Below are 26,198 nucleotides of genomic sequence, written 5' to 3'. Positions count from 1 at the left end.
TAGAATTTCACCTTTTCCAGCATTTCAGCGGTAGTTTTGGAGAAATGAAAAAGGAAAGATTATGCCAATACTCTGAAGCTATAACCTTAAACCCATTATTGAAAGAAAAAATTAAAATTACAGAAGTTAACTACTGTTTTTTTCTGCTGAATATCATTTGGTGAAAAAAGGTCGAATTTTATTTCCTAACCTGAAGCGAAGGAACGATAAAATGTTGTAACTATAATATAATGAAAGATTACTTAGTTTCTAACAATGACCACCTAAATTATTTTTTAATACAATGATATTGGGATTATATCAGTTCATAAAAATGAGCTAATAAATTTGGCACTATAAACATCAAAGATTTTCAACATTTGTTCTGCAGAAGAGACACTGGAAAAAATGTGATAGGAAAACAATATCAAAAGCGATGAAACCAGTACAACCAAAAATTTGTTTTTCGTTCGTTATTACTTGCTATCGTGCCTAGAATCTTGATTTTTCCCATCCGTGGTATGCAATTCTGAAGTGAAAAATTAACAGATATCTATTCTAATGGAATAATGGAAATATCTGATTACATAATAAGAAATACAACTAAGGCTGTATGTAAAGCTGATCCTGCGATAACAATAATGTCATGTATCCCCACATGGATGGGTCGCGTCGCAGCAGGGTTCGCTTCTTACCAGCCTTATATAACACCCATAATGCAATAACAACAAGTAAAACTAGAGATATAATCCAGTATGCGGGGATTCGGCGACCAGCTATTTGATAATTAGGATGTTGCGGTTTATGCGTAGTTCCACTAAGTGGAAAATATCTGCAACAATAAATCTTTAAAGCAACGATGAAATGTATGCTATATGAATAAGCTAATTAGTCAATTAAAAAACAGCTCATGACCTTCAAAAAAAAAAAATAAATAAATAAAATAAAATTCTTTGAAACAGGTTCTACAAATTGTACCATTTCCAACATAATTTTAAACCCTTCCCCTCACTACAAAAATTATTGAAACTCACAGAGTCTCGGTTTTAAAGTCATCAGCAACTGGTCAGAAATCAATGAGGAATTATTGCTAAAATTAATAAGTGAAACCTCATATGATATAATAAAGCTCCTAATGCCCAGTGTGCTTCTTGTCCATTGACATCAAGAACAGATCGGAAACGATTGTAAGTTTTACTAATCAAAAAGCCCTCATGAAGAACAGCTGTTATCCAAGCTGATTTAAAACACTGTGATCGCAGTCGATCTTCATCCGCTTTTGGATAGACATTATTCCGATACTGTGTCTAAAGCTATGTCAATATATTCACTTTCCATTTGGATAATGTAAGTAAAGCATAAAACTTTTCCTAAAAATGATAAGGTAGGCTTCAGACACAATAGCACTAAAAAAAATCCCAAAGGTTTAAAATTACGCCTGACATGCGAGAGAAATCCGAATACTAAAAGCTTTAATGGCTGATGAATCGTAAGTTTAAGAATGACGGTATGAAAGGTATAAAAAATTAAACATTTCTATAATTTACTATATTAATATAATACCAACTTGTATCGTCGACCATTTCATATGACAAAATTGACGTGCTCTCGATGCCGTTTTACTGAAATCATATTGTCCACCCATGAATAAGACATTTTCCAGTGAAAACCAATACTCACTGAAGCCATATAGTTCAATTTCTGATAGCGAAATCGAAGGGGAACGAACTAGTCCAAATAAACATTTCTCTATCTGACATTTCGGATTCGCCACTGTTGCCGTTAATAAAGACGCCAGATTCTTTATACAAGTATCCCAATCCCCTATACCCTAAAAAATTGAAATCTTTTGCCGTAAATCTAATAATATAAAGCATAGAGTGCAATAGCTTTTGCGCTATTTAGTATAAATATATAAGGATGGATCCTATTAGAAAACGCTATTAAGTGCAAAAGTAATAACAGCATTTATAACATCCGAATTTGAGTTTCAAATTAGGAACCATCATTAAAAAAATGCAGTTGTATTATATCATTTTAATGTATATCTGCTTTATATTCTTTTGCTAATGACTTATTATTTCTGTTCATTTTCTATTTATTTTAGGCTGAAGGAATGACATTAGAAAAAACAAATTTGACTGATTTCTTTAAGTTTATCACGGGTTATAAAGTAGCTAGGGTAAACTCAATATCAATAGCAGTTTTGGCCCATGAATGGTACAATTCACACCTTTTCAAACAATTTAACGAGAGTAGTAAAAGTCGTGAAGGAAATTTTATCAAAAGTTAATAAAATTTTCATCGCCAAAAGTTGACTGACATTAATCTAATCGTCGAAACTTATCCTTTCACAACTGCACAGGAAATTAGTAAAGAACACACGCCACTCAATGGTCATTTAAATTTGAAGCATTCAAAATGTGAAAAAATCATAATGAGTTCTTCACGAGATGTCTGAAAACAATAAAAAAAAAATCTGTCTCCGTTGTTTCTCAGTCGGACTATTAATAAGCGGTGGAAAGTAAATTATACGAACTGGCGACGACTATATATTAGTGATTGGACGAAAAAAAACTCCAAAGCACTTCTCAAAGTTGAATATGCTCCAAAATGATCCCTCCTTACAGGCCGACTGCCAACACAACTTTCTGAATCCCGACGAAACCATTACACCTGAGATTGAAAGGCAACGCTATAAACTGACATTTGGTCAACAGAAAGAAGAGATTCACCACTTGGGCAACAACGCTTCAAAAATTAAAGAAAATTGGCAAAGAAGTTCTCCTTCACCGTTATATTCACCTGATTTCTCATCAAATGATTGCCAATTCTTCAATTATCTGAATTACTCTTGTGAGAAAATTCATCCATGACCGAGAAAAATAGTTAAACCAGTCAAATCTTGTGCCACAAACTGTAGCCTTATTTGTCGTTGGCCAAAACGTATTAAATGTCACCGTTGCTTATTTCGATTAATGTGAGTCTGGTTATAATAACTTAAAATTTACGATCCGTTAGTTTTGCATTAATCTAATTAATTTGAGGAACTGAATACAAACTAGACAAAAACTAACCTTTCGACTAAATTGTGAACCATCTTCATTTTTGACTGTTTTGAGCAAATTGACTGGCAAGCACGGATCTCGTACAAAAGACTTGTTAGTATTTTCCACAGCCAAGTCGTTGCTTAATTTTTGTTCATATTTCCGAAGAGCTTCATTCACGCCATAGCCAAGAAATGTTGTCACAAAGAGTCGGTAACTAAAATATGTTATTTTTCGTAAGTGGTCTTTTATAATAAGTAAGTGAATATAATAGAAAATCGTGAAGAAACCTGTATGCCTGTTCATTATCATTGCAGCTTAAGTTGACGCTTTCCACAGATTCACCAGTGCCACTTGTTAAATTTAACTCAACAGCAATTTGTACCGATGCGCCACCCATATCTATTATACCCACCGTAGGCTGCCGCGAAGATTCCGTTCTATTACGAGTGAACCTGAAATAGATTCATTCCTGTAAGAATAAAAAGATCATGGGTACATCAACTAAATTAATAATAAACAGATAAGACTTCCCAAAACTGAAAAACCAAAAAAAGCAACTAACCGCCCAAGGATATAATTCACAGCAATCCAGAAATAAATACCCTCCCATTTTCCTTCGATAACTTTAATATGGTCTGGAATGATTTGTACGCTTGTTTGAAAAGGCAGATTTCGGTGTAGATTTCGTAACACTTCATTTTGTTTTCTGAAAGAATGCACTGCAAAACATTGGGACAAGCTTGATTATTTACGAGAACTCTCACAACAAATTGAAGATAGTACAAAAAGACCGACCACAAATCTTCAGATGTAACGATTTTATGCCATTCTAATACACATTATAAAAAATTAAATTCACTACTCTACGGGAAGAAGACGCATTCCAGCTGTCGCGAATATGAAGAGGGATGTATACGAATGCTTATTCAACGGAATAAATTCAATTGCATAGTCGAGAAGAGGCTTAATATATTCTGAAAATATATGAAAGATATTTATTTAAAATGATTTCTTCAATTAAAAGTTGCAAGGAATTGGAAAACTCACTTGCATTTCCTTCAGAAAATATCTCATGTATTATTTTGAAAGCACATTTGGAAATAGGATTATTTCTTATCGGTATTAATGTAGAATAAATGGCAAAGAGTAAAAAATATGTGAAACACCGGCAGCATCCTCAGGTTTATCTTGAAATGAAGATAATCCAGGAGTGATCTTTTTCACAACAGGACGTAACGATAAATTATCCACAACTGGTTTTATATCGATTAATTCCTGATCATTTATAGAACGGTATTTGTAAAGAAAAAGACGAGATCCCGTGGAACCGGCATCTATTACTATTGAATAACTCCATTCTATTTGATTTTTATCCTCTAAAATAAGATAAACACAGAAAGTCTTCAAGAACATTAAATTTAAATTCCTTAGCAACAAATGAAGTTCAGAAGACTCCAATGCATCCGAAAATTTCAAAACAAAAAAAAGTAAGCGACTAATATATTTTTTTACCAATTGCGTCTGTCGAATTCGGTAAAACAGAAAATAACAGTAGAATGACAGCAAAAACCACAAGTGCAGCAACAACAAACAATTTCAACATCCCATGGGACATTACCCTTTCAATATCCTAAGTATTCGTAACAACCGCTGTGATAGCATCTGAAAATTCCTTTAAAATTTGAAATGCATGTGTTACGTACAGTGATAGTAACCAGAACGCTCAGCTTGCAACGATGATGCAAATTTGAAAACACAACATACATCAAGGGTCCGAAAAAATGGTTCGATAATACACGAATTATGAAGTGGCATGTGATTTTGCTTAATCTGTTGATTACTTATTAATTCACCAACAATCCCATTATCTTCTCACTGCAGGAACCTTTCTTTTCCAATAAATGCCTGAAAAAGAAAAAGCTACCGTTCAACTTGCCAAATTACATGCAAGTTATTTTCTTTTAAAATACAACCAAATACTAATTAGTGGTTTTTTCATCAAATCCACTCTATACTTTATGACATACTTCCACCTCGGACCAAACATATGTCAAAATAAATTCAAATTTTCTTATTCTTGACAATAATCCTTACTGATAAAGAAGTATAATTATTTCGAAAGCATTTTATACATATACACTGTGATACGAACAGAGAGTATAAAAAGATCTCAGTATATATCTTCGCTGTTTCATTTTATTAAAGCTATGAGGTTTCAGGTAAAAACTTTAATAATTTAACACTTCATTCAGAAAAATACATAAAAAATGTCAGAACACATCAAAACACACAATATAACTGCAAATATCTAAACATGAGCCAAGTGGTATTTTAAACATTGCACAATACACCAAATAAATAACAACATTCCATTTGTTGAATATTTTATAATTTAATAGATACACTTGGACGCCTGATAAAACTTCAAACCTTAATTTCCAAGAAATACAAATATCTGAAACAAAACCAACAAAAATACAGCAGTTTCCTGAAGCACAGTTCTTCCATACAAATGTTATACGAATAAATAGTATCTCTTAAAGAGAAAGAGAAAGATGAATAAATAAAAGAGGACGAAGCTGCTTTGGGAAAAAATTATCTAACAATCACAATGGCAAACACTATTAACGTACAACGACAGCATAAATATCACCGTGCGATATACCTTTATTACGTTTCACTGCAAAGGTGGAATTTCTGCTGAATTCTTCAGACCGTACATCCTGAACCGAACAACATCAAAAATATTTCAAATAACTGAACTTTGCAGGTAAAGAAATATAGAACTTCAGCTGATCACACCCAGTTACTACATTATTGTTTTTTCGTCCGCTAATTTCAACATTCCACCTCATAAATTAAATTTTCCTTCATCAGTGGACAATCCATTAAAAAAATTGAAGTGTAAGGGTTACCTCAGTTTTTCATTCGCGTATACGGAATGTTTGACAATCAGTGGTGACTGTGAAGAACTCTCTTCATGCAAAACCTGAATTATCTTTTCCAAAACATCTTCAGCACCGCTGGCACAACAGTAAGCATGTATCCTATTTAATTCCTGAAAATATATAAAAATGGCAAATATTGACGATTACGAATAAGGAAGTGTTTCAACAAAATGACACATTTGTAAAGATATTTGTTGGTACCGAATAAAACAAGAACGTTCTGTCGGGAATCTTCTTCAATAATCGAGCAATTTTCTGCATATCACTTTGCAACCCATGCACCTCATACCAACATGTTCTTTGTAGTGAAGAATAAGAAGGTCTAGAAAGGCCATCATTCCTGATACAGAACAACTGCTCTTCATTTCCAGCATCTACAATGCTCTGCAATGTTATCCAAATATACCGATTAAAGCAACAATTCCACTTACGCATCATCGCAAAAAAAGAGATGTTACAAAATAAAATTTTCTTTATGGGAAAATTTAACAAAATCCGTGAAACAACCTGAGAGCACATTGTACTGAATGAAGGCAACCAGGAAACTGGCATTGGACCCGGTGGGAATAATGCAAATACAAGTCGAGAAACTGAAGGATCTTCTTCCTTTGCACTAAAACAATTCGATATCCAAAATTAAGTAATAATGTCAAGGATCCACTTATTCTGGAACAGATACATACTGATATTTCTTGTAATTTACTTCAAAAGTTAATACAAAAAATGTCCAAAAAATTACCTAATATGGCACAATGCGCCATATAATTTTTTATTCAAGCGACAGATGGCTACACTTTCCTCTAAGTGCAGTGAGGAGCACATCAAGTTTAGAAAATCTTCACTATCTGAAATGAGAATGAATTTGAAAAGCTTCCAAGACCTTCGTGGGATGATAAGTAAAAATCAGTAGGAAAACATACTTAATTGTGAGATAAGAAAATGATGTCGAATGGTTGGCATATTTGCCAAATAATTTACGGGAATAAAACCAATTACTTCAATAACTGTGTTCCAATCATCGCTGTCTACCGATGGTAGCGTCTAAAATTTGACGATTAAAATCAGCAGCGGGTACACATTACTGCTTCGATTTTCAGACAGAAAGATGCAATTTAGATCAGGGAAATCTTTTAGTCAAAACTATACCTTGAAATATGCTTTTAAAAAGCCACATTTTAACAAAAATGTTGGTACAGGACACAAATCTTTTGCAAGAGCATCACTATAACTGTCTATGGTATCGTAATCGGACAAGAAATACGGCATCCAAGGTCGACTGTCTTCAAAATCAAATTCCTCCTTGAAGCCTTCCGTCAGCACTAAAATAATATTTTTGGGTGTTGTTTGGAGATAATAATACTGATAAAACATAGCACAAGCGATTGAACAATGTTGACAATAATTCATAATGTGTGAACATCCAAATCGCTCATTCATGCCTATGTATGAAAATAGTTGTTGAAGAAGCCGTACATAAACCAGATAAAAAAATCGCAATGACCGTTTAAACATACATGAAATGGCCCATAATCGAGCAATCTGATTCTCATCCGTTAAAACTTCATCCAGAACACAAACAAATTTGACTGTACAATTCGGTAGATGTGTCAAGTTCACTTCCTCCTTGAATTACCGAAAGAAATCCCAATCATTGAAAATTTGTATAAAGTTAGAGGCACTGAAACTATATTAAAATGAATGAAAAAGCTTACCTACCGGGGTGAAAGTACATGCATCCGTAAACACTAGAAGGATGCTAGTTTCATCGTCATTTTCCATCTTTACCAGTAAGAACAGCGAAATTAGATCAGCTGAGGCAGATATATCTATGCTGAAAGACTCTCATCAATTTCTGAAATTGTAATGTAGTCTCCAATTTATAAACGAGTTTATGAAATTCTTAAGAAAATGAGTCGATCGATGAAGAATCTCAGTCCAGACAAAAGTGACAAAGAGACCCAATGAAATCTTTATAAAAGATAACAGATAAGTTTGAGTAATTTAGTGAACATGCTCCCCATCAAAACCAAAAAACGAACAGTTTTAGAATTTCAGCACAAATCTTCATCCCACATAAATACAAGAAAAAGTCGTTTAGCCAACACAAACCAATTCAAAAGTTTCTCGGCATCTTCAATGCTTCGCATGTCGCATGGTATAATTTTTGAATTGTGTGAGAAATCAATCTGAAATAACAGTCTTTTTTCATCCATGCAGTTTCCTCCTAATTTTAATTACTTGTGATGCTTTTGCGTCCATGCGTCAGCAACCGATACAGTGTTAGTGAAATACGAAAAAAAAAGTAACATTCCCTTTGTCGTTGTCAAATCCATGTACATCAATCTTCATAAAATATAACACATTAGGAAAAGATAATTTGAAATAAATACGAAGAAATTCAAAATAAATGAAACAGACCAACTTAATCTTACGATCCATATCCAAGGTTTGAACCTTTTCAATAGTTTTCAAAACTAGCTGACATGCAATCATCCGTCTAGACATTTCATTGCTCTCGCTAACAGGCAGTCGCATTGATAACGATGAATCCACGGCCAAATACACAGCCATTTGTGAAAATACAGCAAATGAGACCGCCAAACACTTTCCAATATCGTCCTGGAATGTCAGTGCCGCTTTCGATTCCACATAGTTAAAGTGAAACAGTTGTATTCCGCTCTCAAAATAGCGACTCAGCTCTCGTAAAGAGTAGTGACGTGACTCAACAAACTCAGCCTTTCCCTTTCCCCCCTGCCAACTGTAAGGTCGGGAATTGGAACATTGCACCTGTTATTCCATGTCGACTAATATGAAACCTTTGAGTCTCATTTCCGGACCTACTAGTGAATCAATGTATCTAAATCTACGGATAATAGACTTAATTTCTGAATTTTATTGTTGATTTTTCACCATTGAAAAATGTATATTAAGTTATTGCAAAAATTGTAAGCTTATCAACGTCTGAAGTGTATATCAGAACAAATATGGAATTTATACTTAGACAAATCTGTTGTAGCATATGAATTCAGCAAAGCAGACAGGTTATCGGTCAGGAATATAAAGAGGGAATTTTGCAATCAGAAGGCTACTTTAACTTTTAAAGTAGCCTTCTGATTGCAGTCCCTCTCTGATCCTTTTCTTCATGAAATTAAATAACATTGAATATCCAAAAGAAAAAGAAAAGATTTAAAACACATATTTTAAAGAATATGCAAGAGAGTGATAGAAAGCATATGTAACACACTTCAGACAAAAGAAAACGAAAGCAGAATTCGATTATATCACATATATGTATATATCAGCTAAGATTCACTCAACAAATAGCCTTTGTATAATGATCGTATCCACAATGATAGCTCTGTCAGCCTTAAATACTGCCAAAAAAACTGGCAAAAAATTTAAGCAAACTGAGATAACAATAATGCACTACCGCTGTAGAAGTCATCTTATCTTAATAAAGTAATAGCAATGATAAATGAGCTCTACGATATGCTAAGTCGGAAAATTCAAAAATTACTCAGAATCTTTTCAATGTTTATCGTTTCTTCCGTCTATCCTTATTCATGATGTTAATAATTAATATTGTGAAAGAAATGAAGTCCACTTTTCCAATAAGTATTGAAAACTTTAGCCTAATTATAATATGCTCATTATTTTAAAAAGTTTACAAATTTTCTAGATATTCGGAAAATAGTAAAAATAAATAAAAAATGTCTTACTTTACTTCATTTATTTGAAATATTGACATATAATATTATATTAAACTGTTATTTAATCTTGTCTTAAAAACTTATTAATTTCATCTGATTCTATTAATTTGATTTTTCTTAAAAAAATGAAATTCATTAATTTTTTAGCGTAGCAGTCCTTCGTAATATGAAGAGAAGAAGAGAGGAATGAAAATGAAAGTTGAGGGATAAAAAGTAAAAAAGGAAGAAGAAAAAGAAGAATGAAGTACGATGAGATACGCTTCCAAGGAATTACTTTCGTCACTTTGTCCACGCCTCAAAAATTCTTGAAAAAGACGTGTCCGAGCAATTTTGCTTGAGAGAAATACCGACTCGTATCTAATACATTTCTCATCTCCCACATATTCATACTTACTGCTTTGCTATTTATTGCCGTCTATAATGTATTCTGTGATTTTAAACGTCTTTTATGTTATGTATGTATTTCTATGTACGTATGTATGTTTGTGCATATCACAGATATGTCACAGATCAAACGTCGCTCGTATAAAGTAATGATCAATTTCTTACTCATAAAATTAAAGTGGAGTGCTTTCTTTATCTACAATAATATTCTTTATCTACAATAATATATATTTTCATCCTATAAAGCTGTTATTCTTTTTTTTTGCCATGAATTATTTGATTTAAATGATTTAGTCTCATATCAATCATTGATAGTGAAATTAACTAGGTCAATGAAATTACTTGTCAGTATGTAAAACCAAAAGAGCAATAAGTACCGATTTTATTCATCTTTTGTTTTTCCTTTATAATAATTCATTTTTAAAAAAATCATTCCAAGTTTAATTCTAGCTTGTAATAAAAAAAGAAAGTTAAGCAGGAACAAGAAATAGGAAAAGTGATAAAATAGATTCAATGATAAGATAAATTCAGTGAAAACTTAACCGAAAACCTGACAAGTTAAAGACAACATGTAAAAATGCACTAAATAAGAAACTTCATTTTTTTTATAGCAATATATAATTTAAAAAAAGACTTTTGCCATATTTTTCGACCTGAACTACAAATGACTGTTGCAATGTTCAAATCGTTTTATCCATGTATTGAGTACTAATATTCCATTAATATCTAGCGGATAAACCTTAAGCAATTTCTAGATTTCCAGATGCTCGATATAACTCGATAACACAATCAAATGTTCTTTATACATTATTATCCCAATTTTTCATCATAGACTAACTTTTGGTTGAAAAACTATAACTAACTGAAATTATAAACGAAAAAAAAAAAAACATAAATCTCCTTTTTTTCTTGCTTCTTATTTGAACCACTCTTATTCCTCTACCAAGGAAGTTAACAAAACTTACTCAACATTCCGGAAAAGCTTTCATAGTTGATATTATTGAGCATACATAAAATATAAGGTTACTAATGCATCTTACATGGACGTGATTAATATGTTGCAGTATAAAACTTCAATGCATGTGCTCAACCATTAAAATCTAGGAAATGTGGTAAAATTTTCACAGAATCTTGCGAAGGAAAAGTGCCAAAGAAGAAGAATTGCATATTTCTATTGCGACATATATATATATATATATATATATAGCTTGCATAAAGTTTATAAATGTATATTTTTTACAGTCCACAGCTACAATATAGTTATTTTTTCATAAATTTAAAGTTTTTTATTCTTCCAACATTATTTTCAATACTTTTCCTGCATTACTTCCTTCGAATTGTATTGTATTATTAGGAACAAAGATTTTTTAAGAATGGCCTCTTTATTTTATTTTCTTACCAGTAAACTATTTTTTTACTAGTAAATACCAGTCAAAATTCTTATTCTAAGTTAAGATACGGCTAGGAAAAGCGAAACTGTGGAGGGCATCATTTCAAAAATATTTAAAATTTCAATAATGAACTGATCCAATTGTATTTATTACCAAAGCATTATTAAAAACAGCCTTTTTTCCCGTAAGCAAAATCAATAAATCAGTTTCATAGAATATTAATTAATGAGCAAATTCCTTGCATTATGTATTAAGTGTAACAATTCCAGCTCATTCTATTGTTTGAAAAGGTTTACAACTGAATCCAATCTTGTGGCTTTCATTCAGTTTTCTGGTCACAAATTTATTCATCCCCATTTGTTGGATAATTTCATTTTGAAAATGAAAGGATAAGTGACGAAGATCGCAGGAAGAGACGAGAAAGTTGAGAGAGATGGCAGGATTGCGCCCCTCTCTTCACATTTTAGTTTGGCGCATACATATTATGTCACCGTCAGCATTCTTTCTAGCAAACATCGAGCTAAATGGAACTTCAATGAGTTTTGTATTCCATCTTCCCGTGACATAAGCATGCACACACTTGTAAACATTTTTTTTTTTTGCTATTTCCATCCTTATTTTCGAACATTTTTTTCGTTAAAATTTCTTGAAAATCCCATTTCATCTTTGGTAAGAATCGCTGACAATCTCTCCTACTTACTTACACCTGCTTTCGCATAAGCATATATCCTTTCCTACTCATCACAGCAATCAAAAAAAAAAAAAAAAAAAAAAAGCTTTGAGCAACTGACAATTAAAATGAACAGGTGATGTGTTATTAAAACAATTTTTCTAGTGACTGACATAACAGAGCAGATCTCTTATGGAAAATGAATTGAGTACAATTGCACATTGCTTCAAAGACAACTACTTTACATTCTTCATATGATAATAACTCGCTGAGAGAAGCAGTTTTTTATTAGCGATATATATATATATATATTTGCACATTTATTAATTGAAGATCTGAAGCTTAGCTAATCAGGCTTTTTACCTATAAACTAAGAAAAGGTACTGGAAATACAAGAAGTAGGAGACAAAAGAAAGGAAGAGAAGTGAGGAAGACAGTATCTTTATTGTGCTTATCTGTTGCTTACATATCACTTCGGATGGATGATTCGGAGCGAAGATTCCTGTCACCTCATTATTAAGAGGATGGGACAGTGAGAGAGGCCATTCTTTCCTTAAAAATATCAATAATGCAACAGCAGGACATATTTACACTTAGTGTCCAACTTCGATAATTATCAAATTGCTGCAGTTTGAAAAGCTGGCTTCTTCGTGAGCAATTCATGCATCCCATCCTAACTTATTACTGAGTTATTTGTAAAATGTAAATTGCTGTCATCCTCGGCGTTTAACTGAGATTTTTAAAGCCTAATCTCTACTTTTACTAAAAAATGATTTTGTGAAAATTCTGACGTATTATATTGATAGACAGAAAAGAAATTTCATTATTTCTGTATTTGATAGCTGTTGTTGTTGTCTTTTTTAAAAACCCTTTTTCATTTCTCTATCCTGTTTTTGTGATAACTGCATTTCGTAAACAGTTCAACTTAATAGATCATTGTAGGACAAACTAGTAGGCATAACCGATCAGAAGATAAGCATCTGCTCATAAATCTGCAGTACGAATAAGGTGATTTTATTACGGTTCATTTTCAATGCTCTAGAGCTGAAATGATAGATGATTTCATCCGGTAATTTTGCTAGAGGTCAGCACCTATGTAGTCTTTATGATTTTTAACCTTGCATAATGTCGAATTATTACCGGGATGTATAACAATAGAGATATCACCTCTAGAACCAAATTAATTTTAGCAAATGATGAAATAGTTATGCTTGCCATTAAAGAAGAGTCAATTTATTTTCTTTACTGACTTTATAGTCATTGTCGATTAACAAGATGCAACTAGGATTTCAGAAAATGTGTAAAATTGATTGCTCATAAGTAGTTGTTCCTGAAGGAAGTGGCAATAATCAGAATCTTTGCAAAAAAAAGAATATTTGCAGTCAACAATTTGAAATTAATGGATGATATGACAAACGTTCTTCTTTTTCCTTTTTTTTTTTTTTTTTTTTTTTTTCACAAAAAATATCGTTATAGAAATAACTATAAATTTATTTGCTGGATAATCACATCAGAGTACTCGCAAACTAATAGATTTGTTTCAAAGTTTGATTATGAATATGGTATGATTAAAGAAGTCTGTTTGTTCTGTAATTCTAAAGAAATTTTTTTTAAAGAAAAAAATTATTTCAAGTTCCTTCTCGAAGAAGAACAAATTATTTATTATCCTTTTTCATTTTTACATCTTAAGTACTATGACAACTTTTTACACTAGCATCTATAATTCTGCCATAATTATTTGTAATCCTATGCCAGATGCAAATTTAAGAATACTAAAAAAAATCAGCATAATGAATACTGATTCGTTTTTCTCCCTCCATATATTGTTAAGTTGCGGATAAAAAAAAAAAAAAAAAAAAGAAAAAAAAGAGAAAAACTATCCATCTACTTTAATTGCAGGATTAATGCTACGATGAAACATGCAAGAGGTGCACATCGACTTATTTCTCAACATTTTAAAAGGAAGCGCACTTACGCTTTTGGTTATTTGGACCATTGCTGCCAATATACTTGTATTTGTTGTATTGTATAAAAATCCACATCTTCAAACTGTACCTAATCTACTGGTATTTAATTCATCTCTTGCTTTCCTTAATTGAATCATTACAATTCAGAATTAGAGGTCGTATGATGGTTATGGTTACAGTGAAAATTTTGCAGGTTGCCAATCTTGCCTTCAGTGATTTGTGCCTTGGAGTTATTGTATTGCCTTTATCATCGATCTATGCGATCGCAAATGAATGGCTTTTTACATCGACACTTTGCGTCGTTTTTGTATCAGGTAGGTTTATCTGCTTTTACTGTTGCAAAATAAAAGTTTACTTTTTTATGACAACTTTGAGACTTACGATAAGTCACAAAACTTTTTCCATCGATTCTTCTTGTAATACTAATTACTGTTTGTTTATGAGACTACTTACCCTATTTTCAGGTATCGTTCCTAAATATCCATTTCTAAAAATTTTTGAGGAACTTTCATAGAAAGGAGGAATATTTTCACTATAATTTCTGGCTGTTCGAATATTGTTAGGGATGATCCATCAAACCACAATGCGGACTTTTTTAATCAAACGTAGCATTTTTCCTTATCCTTGAACTACATTAATTTTGCAGCAGATATCTTGTGCTCCACGGCTTCTATTTGGAATTTATCCATTGTTGGTTTAGACCGTTACTGGGCTATAACTACACCAATGGCTTATATGGCTAAGCGAAATAAGCGCACAGTAGCTTACCTAATTTTATCCGTTTGGTTTTCATCTGCTTTGATTAGTTTAGCTCCATTCTTCGGATGGAAACAGGCAAGCATTCAATTTTTCTTTTCTTTTTTTATATGAATGCTTTAAGAAACTTCAACTTTATCATGATTAGATAAGTTATTGTATGGACAGACAACAGTTAATGTTGAAAACTTGATAAGACAATAATGAAGATATCAGTCTATTGTTGAGACTTTATGTGATAATGTTCTTTTAAAGTGAAATCTCACATTGCGTTAAGCTATTTTAACGTACCCAGTGACGGAAATACAATAATACCACTTCATATTGCGCTGTTGTAGAGATTTGTTAAAATCAAGGCCGGAAGTCACATGTAGAGCCTTTGCAGTTTTAAAGATTCTTCGCAAATTCAAACTCATGAAGTCAAAGAATATAAGTTAACAAGTTAATATAAGTTTTTAACGTACCGTCACTGGATAAGTTAAAAGTCAACGAAATTGAGAAATCTTGAAAAACCATTTTTTTTTTTTTTTTTTTTACAAAAACTCATGCATCACTATTAATTTTGCTGCTACGAATATTTAACAATCCTTAAAGGTATTTTTTTCAGATTTTTCCAAATTCCAGTCCAGATTTTAGCATTATTACTCGTAACTAATAATGAAAAGAAGCATTCTGAATTCTTAGTATTTCCATTATCATATGTATCTTACTTGATCAACAATCAGTTCATCTCTCATTTATTAAAATTTTGAAAGAAAATTTTAATTGGTATATCATTTACAGGTTGCGGAACGAGGTAATATGATAAAAATCAATGGTACATGGCAATGCGTATTTTTGGATTTACCGTCGTATACTATTTACAGTGCAACCGGATCTTTTTTTATACCTCTATTTATTATGTTCTTTGTATACTATAAAATTTATCAGACATTTGCTAAACATCGTGCTCGTCAACTATATAGACAACAGGTTTTCTTTGAATTTAGAAAAAAAAGTACATATTTATTAGCATTATCAGAATTTAGACGAGTAATATTTGTAAAAAAAAATATATATATAATGGAAAAAATAGAATTATTTTTAAAATTTGTTTGAGATGAAAGGTGTTTTTATAGGTAATTAAGAAACATATTGAATCAACGATTTTGCATGACTTGAGTCATGTTTTACCTACCAATGATAGATTTGCTAAGGAAGTGGAAAAAAATAAAAAAGGTTAGATTTATTACTATTTTATATTTGCAACAAAATGGCTTAGATTGTACTATCAAAAATGTAAAAATAAATTAAGGATTTTTTTCTTGGCACTTTTGATATGAAATATTTAAATGTGAATTTAATTAATCACCAAAACTGGGATTTTCGAGGGCATAAAGTATTTAAAAATACATAAGTTTACGATTTTAGCTAAAAATAAATATAGAGTTTCAAATGTAGTGTTTTCAGTACTGAAAAACTCACTTCAAAATTATTTTATTAAAGATTTGAATTTTACAAAAAATAATATCTTAAAAAGTCAGTTTTGAATTTGAATATATAGGAATGATTAAATCAGACCTGAGGATTCTTACAGTATTATAATTTTGCTTTAGAAAAAAATTCCACTCCTCATGTTTACAAAGAAGTTCGACCAATATGCAAAGAATGTGAGGAATGCGTCGAACAAGCAAACAAATTCAGTGTTGGAGAAGTACGCACCATCAAGATTGATGCTGTTTATTTTTATAATTTTCGTAACAGTAATTACTTAATTAGGTGATGTATTCTAGATTAAAACTTCAAGCTTCATAAAACGTATTGATACTATAGCTACTTAGTTTTTCAAACTTGATGTCATTAATTATAACACAAATTTTAATAATATTCTAAGTATTATTAAATCAAAAAAGATATATGAAGCGAATCAAAAGCCACTCTACTAGTGTTTTCTGGACCTCCGTGGAATATATCATTTATAAAAGATGTGGAATTAATCCAGAAGTAACTACCGTTGAAAGTTATTATGTTATTTGCATCCGCGGCAGAGTTTCGAACACACATGGAATCACGTCAAATTATTTGCTGTGCCAGATGGCAGTGATGATTTACGTTGTTTATAGTAACACGCTTGTTTCCGCTTCTTTTTCCCACGCTTATTTTATATAACTCCGTTACAAATTGATAAAGGACAATTGACAGAGATGTGGGACATCTTTGCTTGACTCATTATGATACTCTAATTAATTGTTGATCTGCAATAGTAATATTGCAAGAATGTTTGATTTAAGTTTTATCTTAAGTGAGTTAATTGCTCTAAACTATGCTAATCTTACAAATTTTCAATTTAAAATTATGAAATCTTACATTTTGCAAATTTCTATTTTCGAAATTTTAAGAGACATTCATTTTTCTTCCTGAAATCAGTTACAGCATTTGAAAATTTTCAAAATGTACTGTTTTTCTACTTTAATATTATCTGTAAAACCTCACACATGAATCGCTGCAAATATGCAATTTAAGAATATTATTTTTGAGGTATGAGACTTTACTTTCGTCGATTGTAAACAGTTTTAATGAAATCAGGAATCAAACAAAAGAAAAATTATGCAAGGCGCAAAATGTCATAAAGACCAGGAAAGAGCAATAATAACAACAGAAGCAGCAACACGAATCACCAGCGCAATCAGTGATACTGTCATTGTATCAGAAAATAATATTACGACAGGAAAGAAATCAATGAAATGTTATCATTGTGGTAAAACCGAAATAAGCAAAATGCATGTGGTACAATATCCTAGAACATTATCAAATCCAAAAGTAACATACGGAAGGAAGCGACTTCACTCGAAAAGGTATTGCATACTTCAATTTAAGGTAAGAATAAAATTGAGAAAGCATAAAGTATGTTTATTAAATATGAAATGAATGAAATTAATGAAAGACGAAAATAAATGAATACTAAAAAACCATCAAGGACGGATTTAACATTTATTACAAAGATGATATTGTTAGGTTGACAAATCATATCCTTCATTTATCAACTATTTGACATTGTCAAAAATAAATTTTGATCTCTGAAACATCTGACAGCAATTTTTCGGTCTGTTTGAAGTTTTCGGAAATATTTAGAGCAGTTTCTTTGGCAAAACTGAGTTCAGTAAACAATGTGTGATAAGATTGGAGCTAAATTTATGAATTTGTTTAGTTTGAGAAATAACAATTAGAAATTGAAAAATTAAATTACGCCTCATTGTTCGAGTTCTTTTTTTTGCAGACAGATAATTATTTCACAACACAAACCAAAAAGTATTTCAACAGCTAAAGAACGTCGAGGTGTGAAAGTTTTCGGTATTATTTTAGGTTGTTTTGCAATTTGTTGGACACCGTTTTTCATGTAAGTGATGTTTTTAATGCAATAAGATGCAACGCAGCATTACATGATGATGATAAAATTTTAAACTTTAGTATGTACTAAAAATTTTTCTGTGATTCTTTGAATACTCGGAAATACCACTGAAGTTTGCAAATTTTTAAAACATTTCCTGCGGTAATATAGCAAATTCATTTTTAGTTTTAATGATTCCTGGTAGGCTGATCGGTATGCCTTTTGAAGAGTGCTACTTGGAGGCATAAAAAAAGAAACTTCAAATTTCTAGAATGTATGTGGTGGTGCAGTTCTGTTCATCGTGTCAAGTTGATCCGCACATATGGATGTTTATCACTTGGTTGGGATACAGCAACTCAGCAATGAATCCAATCATTTACACGGTATGCTGGAACTGCAGTGTTACTACCTATCATGTGAGGATAAGTAACAAAAATTAAAATTCTTATACTATGATTTCATTCTTAATTTCAGATTTTTAATCATGATTATCAAAATGCTCTGAAGGGATTATTTCGAGGAAATAAACAGCAAAGAGTGTATGTAAAGCGATAGGAACCTCGAAGATTTCAACTAAAGCAAAGTAAAAGCAACTGAACGTGAAGAGAACTGGTATTGTAGCATAATGCTAACAGTAATCTTGATGTCGCAACTTTTCCGTGATACAATAAACTTAGTGTGCTGACGACAGTTACATCAAACTTCTTTATTGTTCATTAAAAACACACTGCATTTTGCAAACAAAATGTTTATAAAATCAGAAATACTAATTTCAAATTAACTAGCCATGATAAAAAAGATGTTAGACAATTCCAATGACTTCAAGGATTTGTATGAAATATTACAACATACTGTATCCGGAATTCAATTTTGCGACTAAGATGCTAAGTTCTTTGATTTTTTCCGCTCCAACTCGGCAGCAACCACCTACCACTTTCACACCTAAATCTTTCCACTCTATCAACTGCTCTATATCGGGAAATCTACATTTGCCAATTCTCCATCTGAAAGAATATTTGCAGTTCCAAATTTGCTGTTTAAAACGGTTACGCCACTCAACAGATTACTGATTAATTAACTGCAGTTTATAAGAAATGTAACCTTGTTTTTTTTTTTTTTTTTTTCCGTTTAATCTCATCAATTATAAACAGTGAAAAAATCTCAAGAGGAAAATACTACAAAGACAACCTGATGCAAATAAAATTACTAAGAAAGAAAAAATGCAACTTTTTGGTGCTATGTTCGTATACTTCGCCACTATTCGGATAAACAATAAATGGCAACGAATTAACTGAAGTACTAGCAGATTGCAATAGCGGTGTTATATAATTTGGTGATGTGCAGTTAATTCCTGAATTAAATTTAGAACCTCAAAATTTTACCCAGAGAAGGTTTTAATATGATAAAAAATTTGCAAGAAAGGATTTAAAAGGAACATACCTATTCCAAGAATACTGGGATGATGTGCAATTTTCTCTACACTTTTGCAAAAATCTTCATTGTGATTGGTTTGCTTATCATTCTGGAAAGATTAGCAAGAATTAAAATATTTGACAGCTTAAAATTAATTTAGGTACTCAGTTAGCAAAAATTAAAGTACACAGCTTAATTTCAATGCATCATTAAATCCAAAATTCACTTTACAAGAGAATGAAATCCAGAAATTATACGAATAACCAATAGCATCCGCTGCTTTCAGTATAGCCAAAGCCTCTTTGTATGATGGAACTGTTTCGTAGGCTATGACTTTGAGACCTGCTTGAAGCAATGGTATAGTTTGTTGCATATGATAATCAACCAAAACCTTCAACATTCAACATCGGTTGGTGTAATCTTCAATAATGCATAAACTAATTACTTTTACACATATGTTCATACTTTCCTATAACTTATTTTCAAGTTTTTATTAAATTTAAATGATGACTCATGCCTGTTGTTCAATTTCATCAACATAATATCCATTGTATTCGGAGCCATCATTAAAAATTACACCGTATGGTCCTACTGAACCAACTATCTTTACTTTTTCTCGCACTGAACATTCATTAATTGCCTGTTCTGCTAGCGAAACCAATTTCTACAATATTTCACTCTTAATTAATTATATGACGATTTAAATTAATGAGATGAAATATGACTTCTTTAAGAGCCTGAAACATAAGCCTATCTCAAATTTAATTTATATGCAAAGTTTTTAATGAATTTCAGAAGTCCTGTAGATGAAAACATGTGAGTTACTTTCAAGGACGATTCAGCAGCATTCTTCGTCATACCATGTGAACTCATCATTGTATTTATACAAGCTTGATAAGAGTTTGTAAGAATGATATCACTGCCAGCTTCAATGAAGCTAGAAATTCATTGTAATATAATGATGTATTTGATAAATATATTGAAAAAAAAAAAAAAAAAAAAAAAAACAGCTAACATTGTAGAAGTCTAAACAGTTTTTTTTACTAAATTTAAATGATGACTCATACCCGCTGTTCAATTTCATCAATATCCATTATATTCGGAATCATCATTAAAAATTACACTGTATCGTCCTACTGAACCAACTATCTTTACCGTCAAGAAGCTTTACGTACCCGAACAACTAATATTTATTAACATAAAAAATCATGTTATGGTAGGCTAGTAACAGGTTTGACTTGTGAAATACATACCGTTTATGTACTTGAAGTATAAGATCAGGATTGTCGAATAATGCTGCACAGCTCCAAAGTGAGTTATTCTGTAACATTTCTGTATTGTTTTTTTGAATTTTATTTATAGCCGTATAATAATCTTGCAGAAAGAGTAAGTAGTGTTCATAACTTAATTGAATCATCCTGAACAACCAGAAATCCCGGATCGTTAATAATAAAAGTTAAGATGAAATTCACAAGTTTGTTCATAAGCTTATAAATTCGACAAAATTTAAAAAAGAAGGAATAGAAATTCTGTTCCGATTTTGTGCGTTGTTCTTGGGAAATATATTATAAATAAACAAATAAATAGATGAAAGTAAATGCATTTATTTATTTCGTTGTTCATAATGATTCACTTCAATATTGTAACCAACTGCTTCTAACTCAGTGCCAAAGCCGCCATCCAAAATCTGAATTTTCTCGCACGTGAAATGTGCATCCATTCCTTCTGCAACATAAAAAGGCTATGAAAATTCCAACATTTAATCGTCTCAAATGTGTTTGTTAGGACCTATACTTATCAGGCACAGTTGTTCTTTGATCTCCATATTCAATCAATAATGTTCTATAAAAACGAAATGATGACAGTGAGGAATCTCGAGAACTAAACTATATGCCCGATCAATGAATTCCGAGGATGAGATAGAAACAGCCACTTAGCGGAAATTATTGCATGAAATAATCATTTACAAATCAATCGAAGTGATCAATTTATTAAAATGAGATGGATTAAACTAACATTAAGAAGATGAGTATATTAGGATGAAAGCAAGCATGAGAGAAAGCGGGAAATGAAAGAAATGAGGGAAATTTAGTTTGGCGCTGGCGCTAATACAAGTGAGCAAGCGAGAGCAGTTGTGAAAAAGAGGAGCAAGATATGAAATGATAGGAAGCATTCTTACAGTGGACAATCGAAAACAACAGTGCGTGTATTTGTTTTTTTCCTTGGATCAGTTGTGCCTCAATCTGCGATAGGACAAATACAGACTTCAGGTTACTATCTGACTTGAACGTGATAGTTCTGCGAAGTTCCTGGCCATAGTGATAAAATGAAGGATCGCTTCAGTTTTCAATTGTCGAAGTTCTCCTGCATTACTGTGTCATTTTTGTTTGTATAGATGTGCTTATAAAGTGCACCATTACTTAATGAAAGTAAATAAATGAGAAGAAAATGAAATAGCCCGAAGAATTGGCACGAACATATATATTTTTCCTCATGAACTTTTCTAACAAATTCCTATGTAAATAGTATAGATAGTGTTTATCCACATATATTTTTAATAATTTACTGCAATCATACAATCAAGAAATCAACTGATTACTGATTGTTTTTCCTTGAACAATTCTTGCGTTTGGACAGTTTTATCATTAACATAAGTGAATGAATAATACATACCCTATAAGATAGCTAGAGAGAGTTGATAACAGCAGGAAGAAATAAAAATCCATAAAAGAAAATCCTACCAGACATTTTACATACATTTTACTTCTATTGTAAATATTTCCATCGATTTCATCTTTTCTGTTAAGAATTGCAACCTCAACCACAGGATAATCTAAGAGACACTTCAGCTTTCATCTGAGGCATCGCTATAAGAACAATGTCCTTCCATCATTGAATCAGACGGTAAACTATTTTATAGATTACTTTGTGCAAAATAATATTAATAAGCTTTTTACGACATGAGACAGAAACGAAACAATTGGATAGTAAGAAATGCCATTGAGCTTCATGCAACTAATTGATAAACAGAATGGCAATGTGTTAAGTGAATACAAACTGGTTTTACGTATAATGACGCATAAAGCAATGAGATCACTCAAATATATCAAATTTTTCTTACTAGCGGAATGATGATTATCACAAATTAACAAACTTCCTTCCTTTCTTCCTCTATATTTTTATTGCAATACTATTTGCAACAAATATTGGAAAAACACTGAAATTCTAAAATCAACAACAAAAAAGCTGAATTTTATTCTAAGATTTCAAAAATTTGAAACCAAGAAAAATCTAGGATAAATTCAGAGATGGTTTGGAAATTCACCAGAAGCATAAGTATACAAAGAAACGGCAACTGTTTATGATAAGTATTATTTTGATGACTTTCAGACAATAGAAATTCTGAAGTTATTCACAATCCTGAGAAGCTTTTGAAGACTATTCAATTCTTTCAAAAATGCGAATTTCACCAAATTGAGCGTAGTTACATGGGAATCATTAAACAGTCGGGCAATTAATATCCAAAGATGCTGAAAATTTCCGGATTTACAAATTAGAGGATAACTGAAATAAAGATTTCTTTCAATTAATCAAGATTTACCATTTTCTCACTCTAGATTCGAACTACAGCGAAATGTTGCATGTGACGTAATGTAGCAATCCATGCAAAGTTATATTTTGTTATCTTCACCTTTACTATTTTTGGAGGAATACGATTTGATATTTCAATTCTGATGCATATTTGAATTTCATAAATCGTAAATCATAAATGCGCAACTGTCATACTTGGATTATAACGAGACACAGCATATCCATTTGTGGTACCAATTGTTGTTTGAAATTCGGGACTAAGTATGCCTAGTACAGATAAATCATTGTCTGTTGCATGAAGTGGATACCAACGTGATGTACCATCCAAAACATAGGGATCTGTAAAACACAACAATTTCAATAAACCATTTAAAAGTGCTTGCTATTACATACTTCTTTGTTTTTCTCTATCTGTAAATTTCAACAAGGGCAAAGCCAGAAAACAGATAGAAAAGAAGAGTCTAAAAAGGATGCCATCTAGCACAAACTAATGTGTGTAATGTGTGAAGAGTCCTTATAGCACTGAACTAAAATTACCTGAAAGACTAATGACAAGTTTTCCTAAACTGTTGTTATCATTGACTCTGTCGTAATCCCACACTGTAAATTCTAGATAATGACTGTATAATTCATGAAATGGTACTGAATATTCCAGTGTTTGATTCCATATTGGGTCTGAGGTATTTGGTACGAATTTAGTTCGACGCTTGCTAGATACCCTGAAATTAAATATTAAGATATTTATAACTCATTGCATTTCGCTGTGAATTTTTGAATATACTAAAAGAAAAAAATAGCTAGGTTGAGAAGTAACATGAAGTGCATCAATTTCACTCTGCAGGTTATTGCAATAGTATTTACCTTCTTCCAGGTAACAAGTAGACCTTCACAAAAGGATTTGGATAAAATGTCACATTACAATATTGACGACATGTGAGCCTTTTAGCCGAAAGCACTGTTACTATAAGTGTTGATGTTGATCTGTTGTATGCTAAGGCCACATTTAAATAACCCAACGTATCAGGCTAAAAACAGGATACAAGGAAAGGAAAAAGTTTTCAAAAAAACATATCTAAAATAAATACTTTTCAGTATAAGACTGACAAACAATACGTACGAATCTCTCGGTACTTCATTCATATAAATAAACTGATTAAATTAATATGAATGAATTACCAAGAGACTCACACTTATCGTTTGTGAATAACGAGTGTTGCTTCATCATAAGAGAAACTCAATTTTTTCAGACTCAATCTTCTACATTAAATACAGGTTTTGGTTTTCCAGTCTTCCACTCCTCTACTGCTAATTAGAAGGAAAAAGGAAAAACAGTCTGCACCAATACGCTAATATATACCTTGGAATAACCATTTATTCTAAATCTTCATTTATCAAAAAATATTATTTGAATTCAAAATATTACCCATAATTTGCTCTCTCACTATTGCTTCCGATAAAAATCAGTTGAAAATAATGTTAAAAGACGAAGAGGTAATTATGCAGTTAAGCTACCTGCTGCATGTAGGTAATATGGTTACGTGATTGTAAGGGGATCGTTTTATTGTTCAATGATGGTTTCAAAACAGCATGAGAATCTGAAGGGAAAGAAGTTTGTCCATCTGCGCAACGATGTGCAGGTATTGGAGGAGCTTCTGATTTCTGTGAATGATTGCGTATTTCATCTGTAATGAATTCTTTCAAATATATTTTTCTTTAATATCATATATAAGTAGAATAAAATGGAATAGTATTTTTTAACAAAAATCCATACCATGTTTACGTTCCCGCCTTTTTTGATTTTCAACACCTTTGCTTTTTTGGGGATTGCCTGACGTCACTGGCATACTGCTTATCGAATTGCTTGAAAATTAAAACGCTGTTATCCAAAAAAAAAAAGAATTGTATCTGAGAGATCTTCCAAAATAAACTGTTGCAGATAAGCAATAAACATTCTAACAAATATTGTTTTAGCACGAAATCAACTGAAACTTTTTAACGCTTCGAACTCTTAAAGAGTCGTAGAACCTACAAATGCTTACCATACAGCAATCCATTTCTTTCAGAGCGGTATATAGCTAAGTTAATTGCTAGCAAACCGAAAAGCGTTCTGTGAAGTAATTATAGAATATCAGAATAGAGCTGATTTCTAATGAAATTATCACTTGCTGAATAATGCTGCTAATAAAGTAATGCACAAAATGTTAACAACCTAGCAACAACCACTTCAATTTCACCCCGACTGGCAGCTATCACTTGCTCCACTTCTTCAAATGTTTTTCCAGTTAATAATACACCATTCCACTCGAGAACACGATCTCCTAAACAGGATCATGACAACACATTTCTATCAAATCTTCAACAAAATAATGCGTAATGCTATGAAATGAAGCTCATGAATTTATTCTTCTTTTTCCTCCTTCATTTTAAAACCACACATAATCCAAAGTTTATTATTTTTATTCTATCTTAAAAAAGGACTGAAAAATTCAATTTCATTCCTTTTTTGACAGTACTCATTTCATTTAAAATGAATGATATAAGCAATCTTAATAATCTAACGATAATATGACGTCTCTCGCTGATTTATACCGAGATTTACAATATCTGTGATTTAATTTTATTATTTTATTACCATGTTAATTAAGATATTGATGCTTACAAAGACAATGCTCTTAAGATGCCACGCTACCTTCTATTTCGAAGTATTACTACCAATTTTCGTTGTTAACATGGTTTACATATGAAAACTGATAATTAATGAATTTGGACCTTCTTTGATCTCGCCTAATGTTTCCCGAGCTTTTCCACGATTTACTGTCGATACGAAAGCTGCAAGTTCACCATTTGGAAGTTTTTTACCACCTATTACTCGAATACCAATATCTGGAACGTACTCACTGAACTTCTAGTAGCAGTAAATTTCAAACTATAAAATTCAAACTTTCATTTATTCATATTTTACCAGTAATTTG

The 26,198-nt window shown here is 31.6% G+C and overlaps 5 protein-coding genes and 1 non-coding gene across 9 annotated transcripts in view; 1 reads left to right on the top strand and 5 right to left on the bottom strand.

Moving 5' to 3' along the window:
• Positions 1 to 582: 582 nt before the first annotated feature.
• Bma-mig-23 (Uncharacterized protein) lies at positions 583 to 4,644 on the bottom strand (the record flags this gene model as incomplete). 2 transcript variants are annotated; one of them, XM_001899553.1, is made up of 9 exons in its annotated part: positions 583 to 811; positions 1,090 to 1,286; positions 1,547 to 1,810; positions 3,057 to 3,243; positions 3,317 to 3,481; positions 3,592 to 3,735; positions 3,892 to 4,003; positions 4,196 to 4,405; positions 4,542 to 4,644. In XM_001899553.1, the coding sequence occupies 9 exons, from the start codon at positions 4,642 to 4,644 to the stop codon at positions 583 to 585; spliced, it is 1,611 nt and encodes a 536-aa protein (XP_001899588.1). The 2 variants fall into 2 exon arrangements, with proteins under 2 accessions (XP_001899588.1, XP_042929395.1); XM_043073461.1 differs by lacking the exon at positions 4,196 to 4,405.
• A 1,062-nt stretch (positions 4,645 to 5,706) lies between these two features.
• Bm10932 (Uncharacterized protein) lies at positions 5,707 to 8,548 on the bottom strand (the record flags this gene model as incomplete). Its single annotated transcript, XM_001899554.1, has 11 exons — positions 5,707 to 5,752; positions 5,945 to 6,087; positions 6,179 to 6,361; positions 6,485 to 6,590; positions 6,717 to 6,822; positions 6,898 to 7,018; positions 7,124 to 7,296; positions 7,492 to 7,600; positions 7,694 to 7,808; positions 8,087 to 8,163; positions 8,396 to 8,548. 11 exons carry the CDS (start codon positions 8,546 to 8,548, stop codon positions 5,707 to 5,709), a joined length of 1,332 nt encoding a protein of 443 aa, XP_001899589.1.
• Positions 8,549 to 14,259: 5,711 nt separating this feature from the next.
• On the top strand, positions 14,260 to 18,777 carry Bma-tyra-2 (Uncharacterized protein; the record flags this gene model as incomplete). The annotated part of the gene is made up of 9 exons (XM_043073460.1): positions 14,260 to 14,413; positions 14,746 to 14,933; positions 15,639 to 15,827; positions 15,974 to 16,073; positions 16,451 to 16,548; positions 17,421 to 17,689; positions 18,112 to 18,231; positions 18,494 to 18,605; positions 18,697 to 18,777. 9 exons carry the CDS (start codon positions 14,260 to 14,262, stop codon positions 18,775 to 18,777), a joined length of 1,311 nt encoding a protein of 436 aa, XP_042929394.1.
• A 286-nt stretch (positions 18,778 to 19,063) lies between these two features.
• Positions 19,064 to 21,355, bottom strand: Bm10931 (Uncharacterized protein; the record flags this gene model as incomplete). Of its 2 annotated transcripts, none has more annotated exons than XM_001899556.2 (8): positions 19,064 to 19,226; positions 19,450 to 19,573; positions 19,663 to 19,744; positions 19,862 to 20,026; positions 20,153 to 20,299; positions 20,461 to 20,572; positions 20,889 to 20,956; positions 21,269 to 21,355. In XM_001899556.2, the coding sequence occupies 8 exons, from the start codon at positions 21,353 to 21,355 to the stop codon at positions 19,064 to 19,066; spliced, it is 948 nt and encodes a 315-aa protein (XP_001899591.1). The 2 variants fall into 2 exon arrangements, with proteins under 2 accessions (XP_001899591.1, XP_042929393.1); XM_043073459.1 differs by having other exon boundaries at positions 21,287 to 21,355.
• Positions 21,356 to 23,133: 1,778 nt separating this feature from the next.
• The window catches only part of Bma-cla-1 (Uncharacterized protein), a gene marked incomplete at both ends in the record, with an annotated part of 41,182 nt that continues 38,117 nt past the window's right edge, over positions 23,134 to 26,198 (bottom strand). For both annotated transcript variants that reach the window (XM_043073457.1, XM_043073458.1), the window contains 8 exons: positions 23,134 to 23,165; positions 23,422 to 23,565; positions 23,764 to 23,945; positions 24,088 to 24,251; positions 24,739 to 24,908; positions 24,998 to 25,086; positions 25,436 to 25,544; positions 25,996 to 26,109. In XM_043073457.1, coding sequence (XP_042929391.1) covers positions 23,134 to 23,165; positions 23,422 to 23,565; positions 23,764 to 23,945; positions 24,088 to 24,251; positions 24,739 to 24,908; positions 24,998 to 25,086; positions 25,436 to 25,544; positions 25,996 to 26,109 — 1,004 coding nt within the window. The remainder of the gene's footprint in view (positions 23,166 to 23,421; positions 23,566 to 23,763; positions 23,946 to 24,087; positions 24,252 to 24,738; positions 24,909 to 24,997; positions 25,087 to 25,435; positions 25,545 to 25,995; positions 26,110 to 26,198) is intronic.
• On the bottom strand, positions 24,324 to 24,429 carry Bma-mir-5878. The gene has a single exon (XR_006228183.1). It is a non-coding gene; the product is annotated as a pre-microRNA Bma-mir-5878 (primary transcript).

This window comes from Brugia malayi (assembly GCF_000002995.4).
Source record: "Brugia malayi strain FR3 genome assembly, contig: Bm_v4_ChrX_scaffold_001, whole genome shotgun sequence".
In the NCBI taxonomy this organism is placed as follows: domain Eukaryota; kingdom Metazoa; phylum Nematoda; class Chromadorea; order Rhabditida; family Onchocercidae; genus Brugia; species Brugia malayi.
The sequence above is the reverse complement of the archived record's forward strand: the minus strand, read 5'-3'. Positions and strand labels throughout refer to the sequence as shown.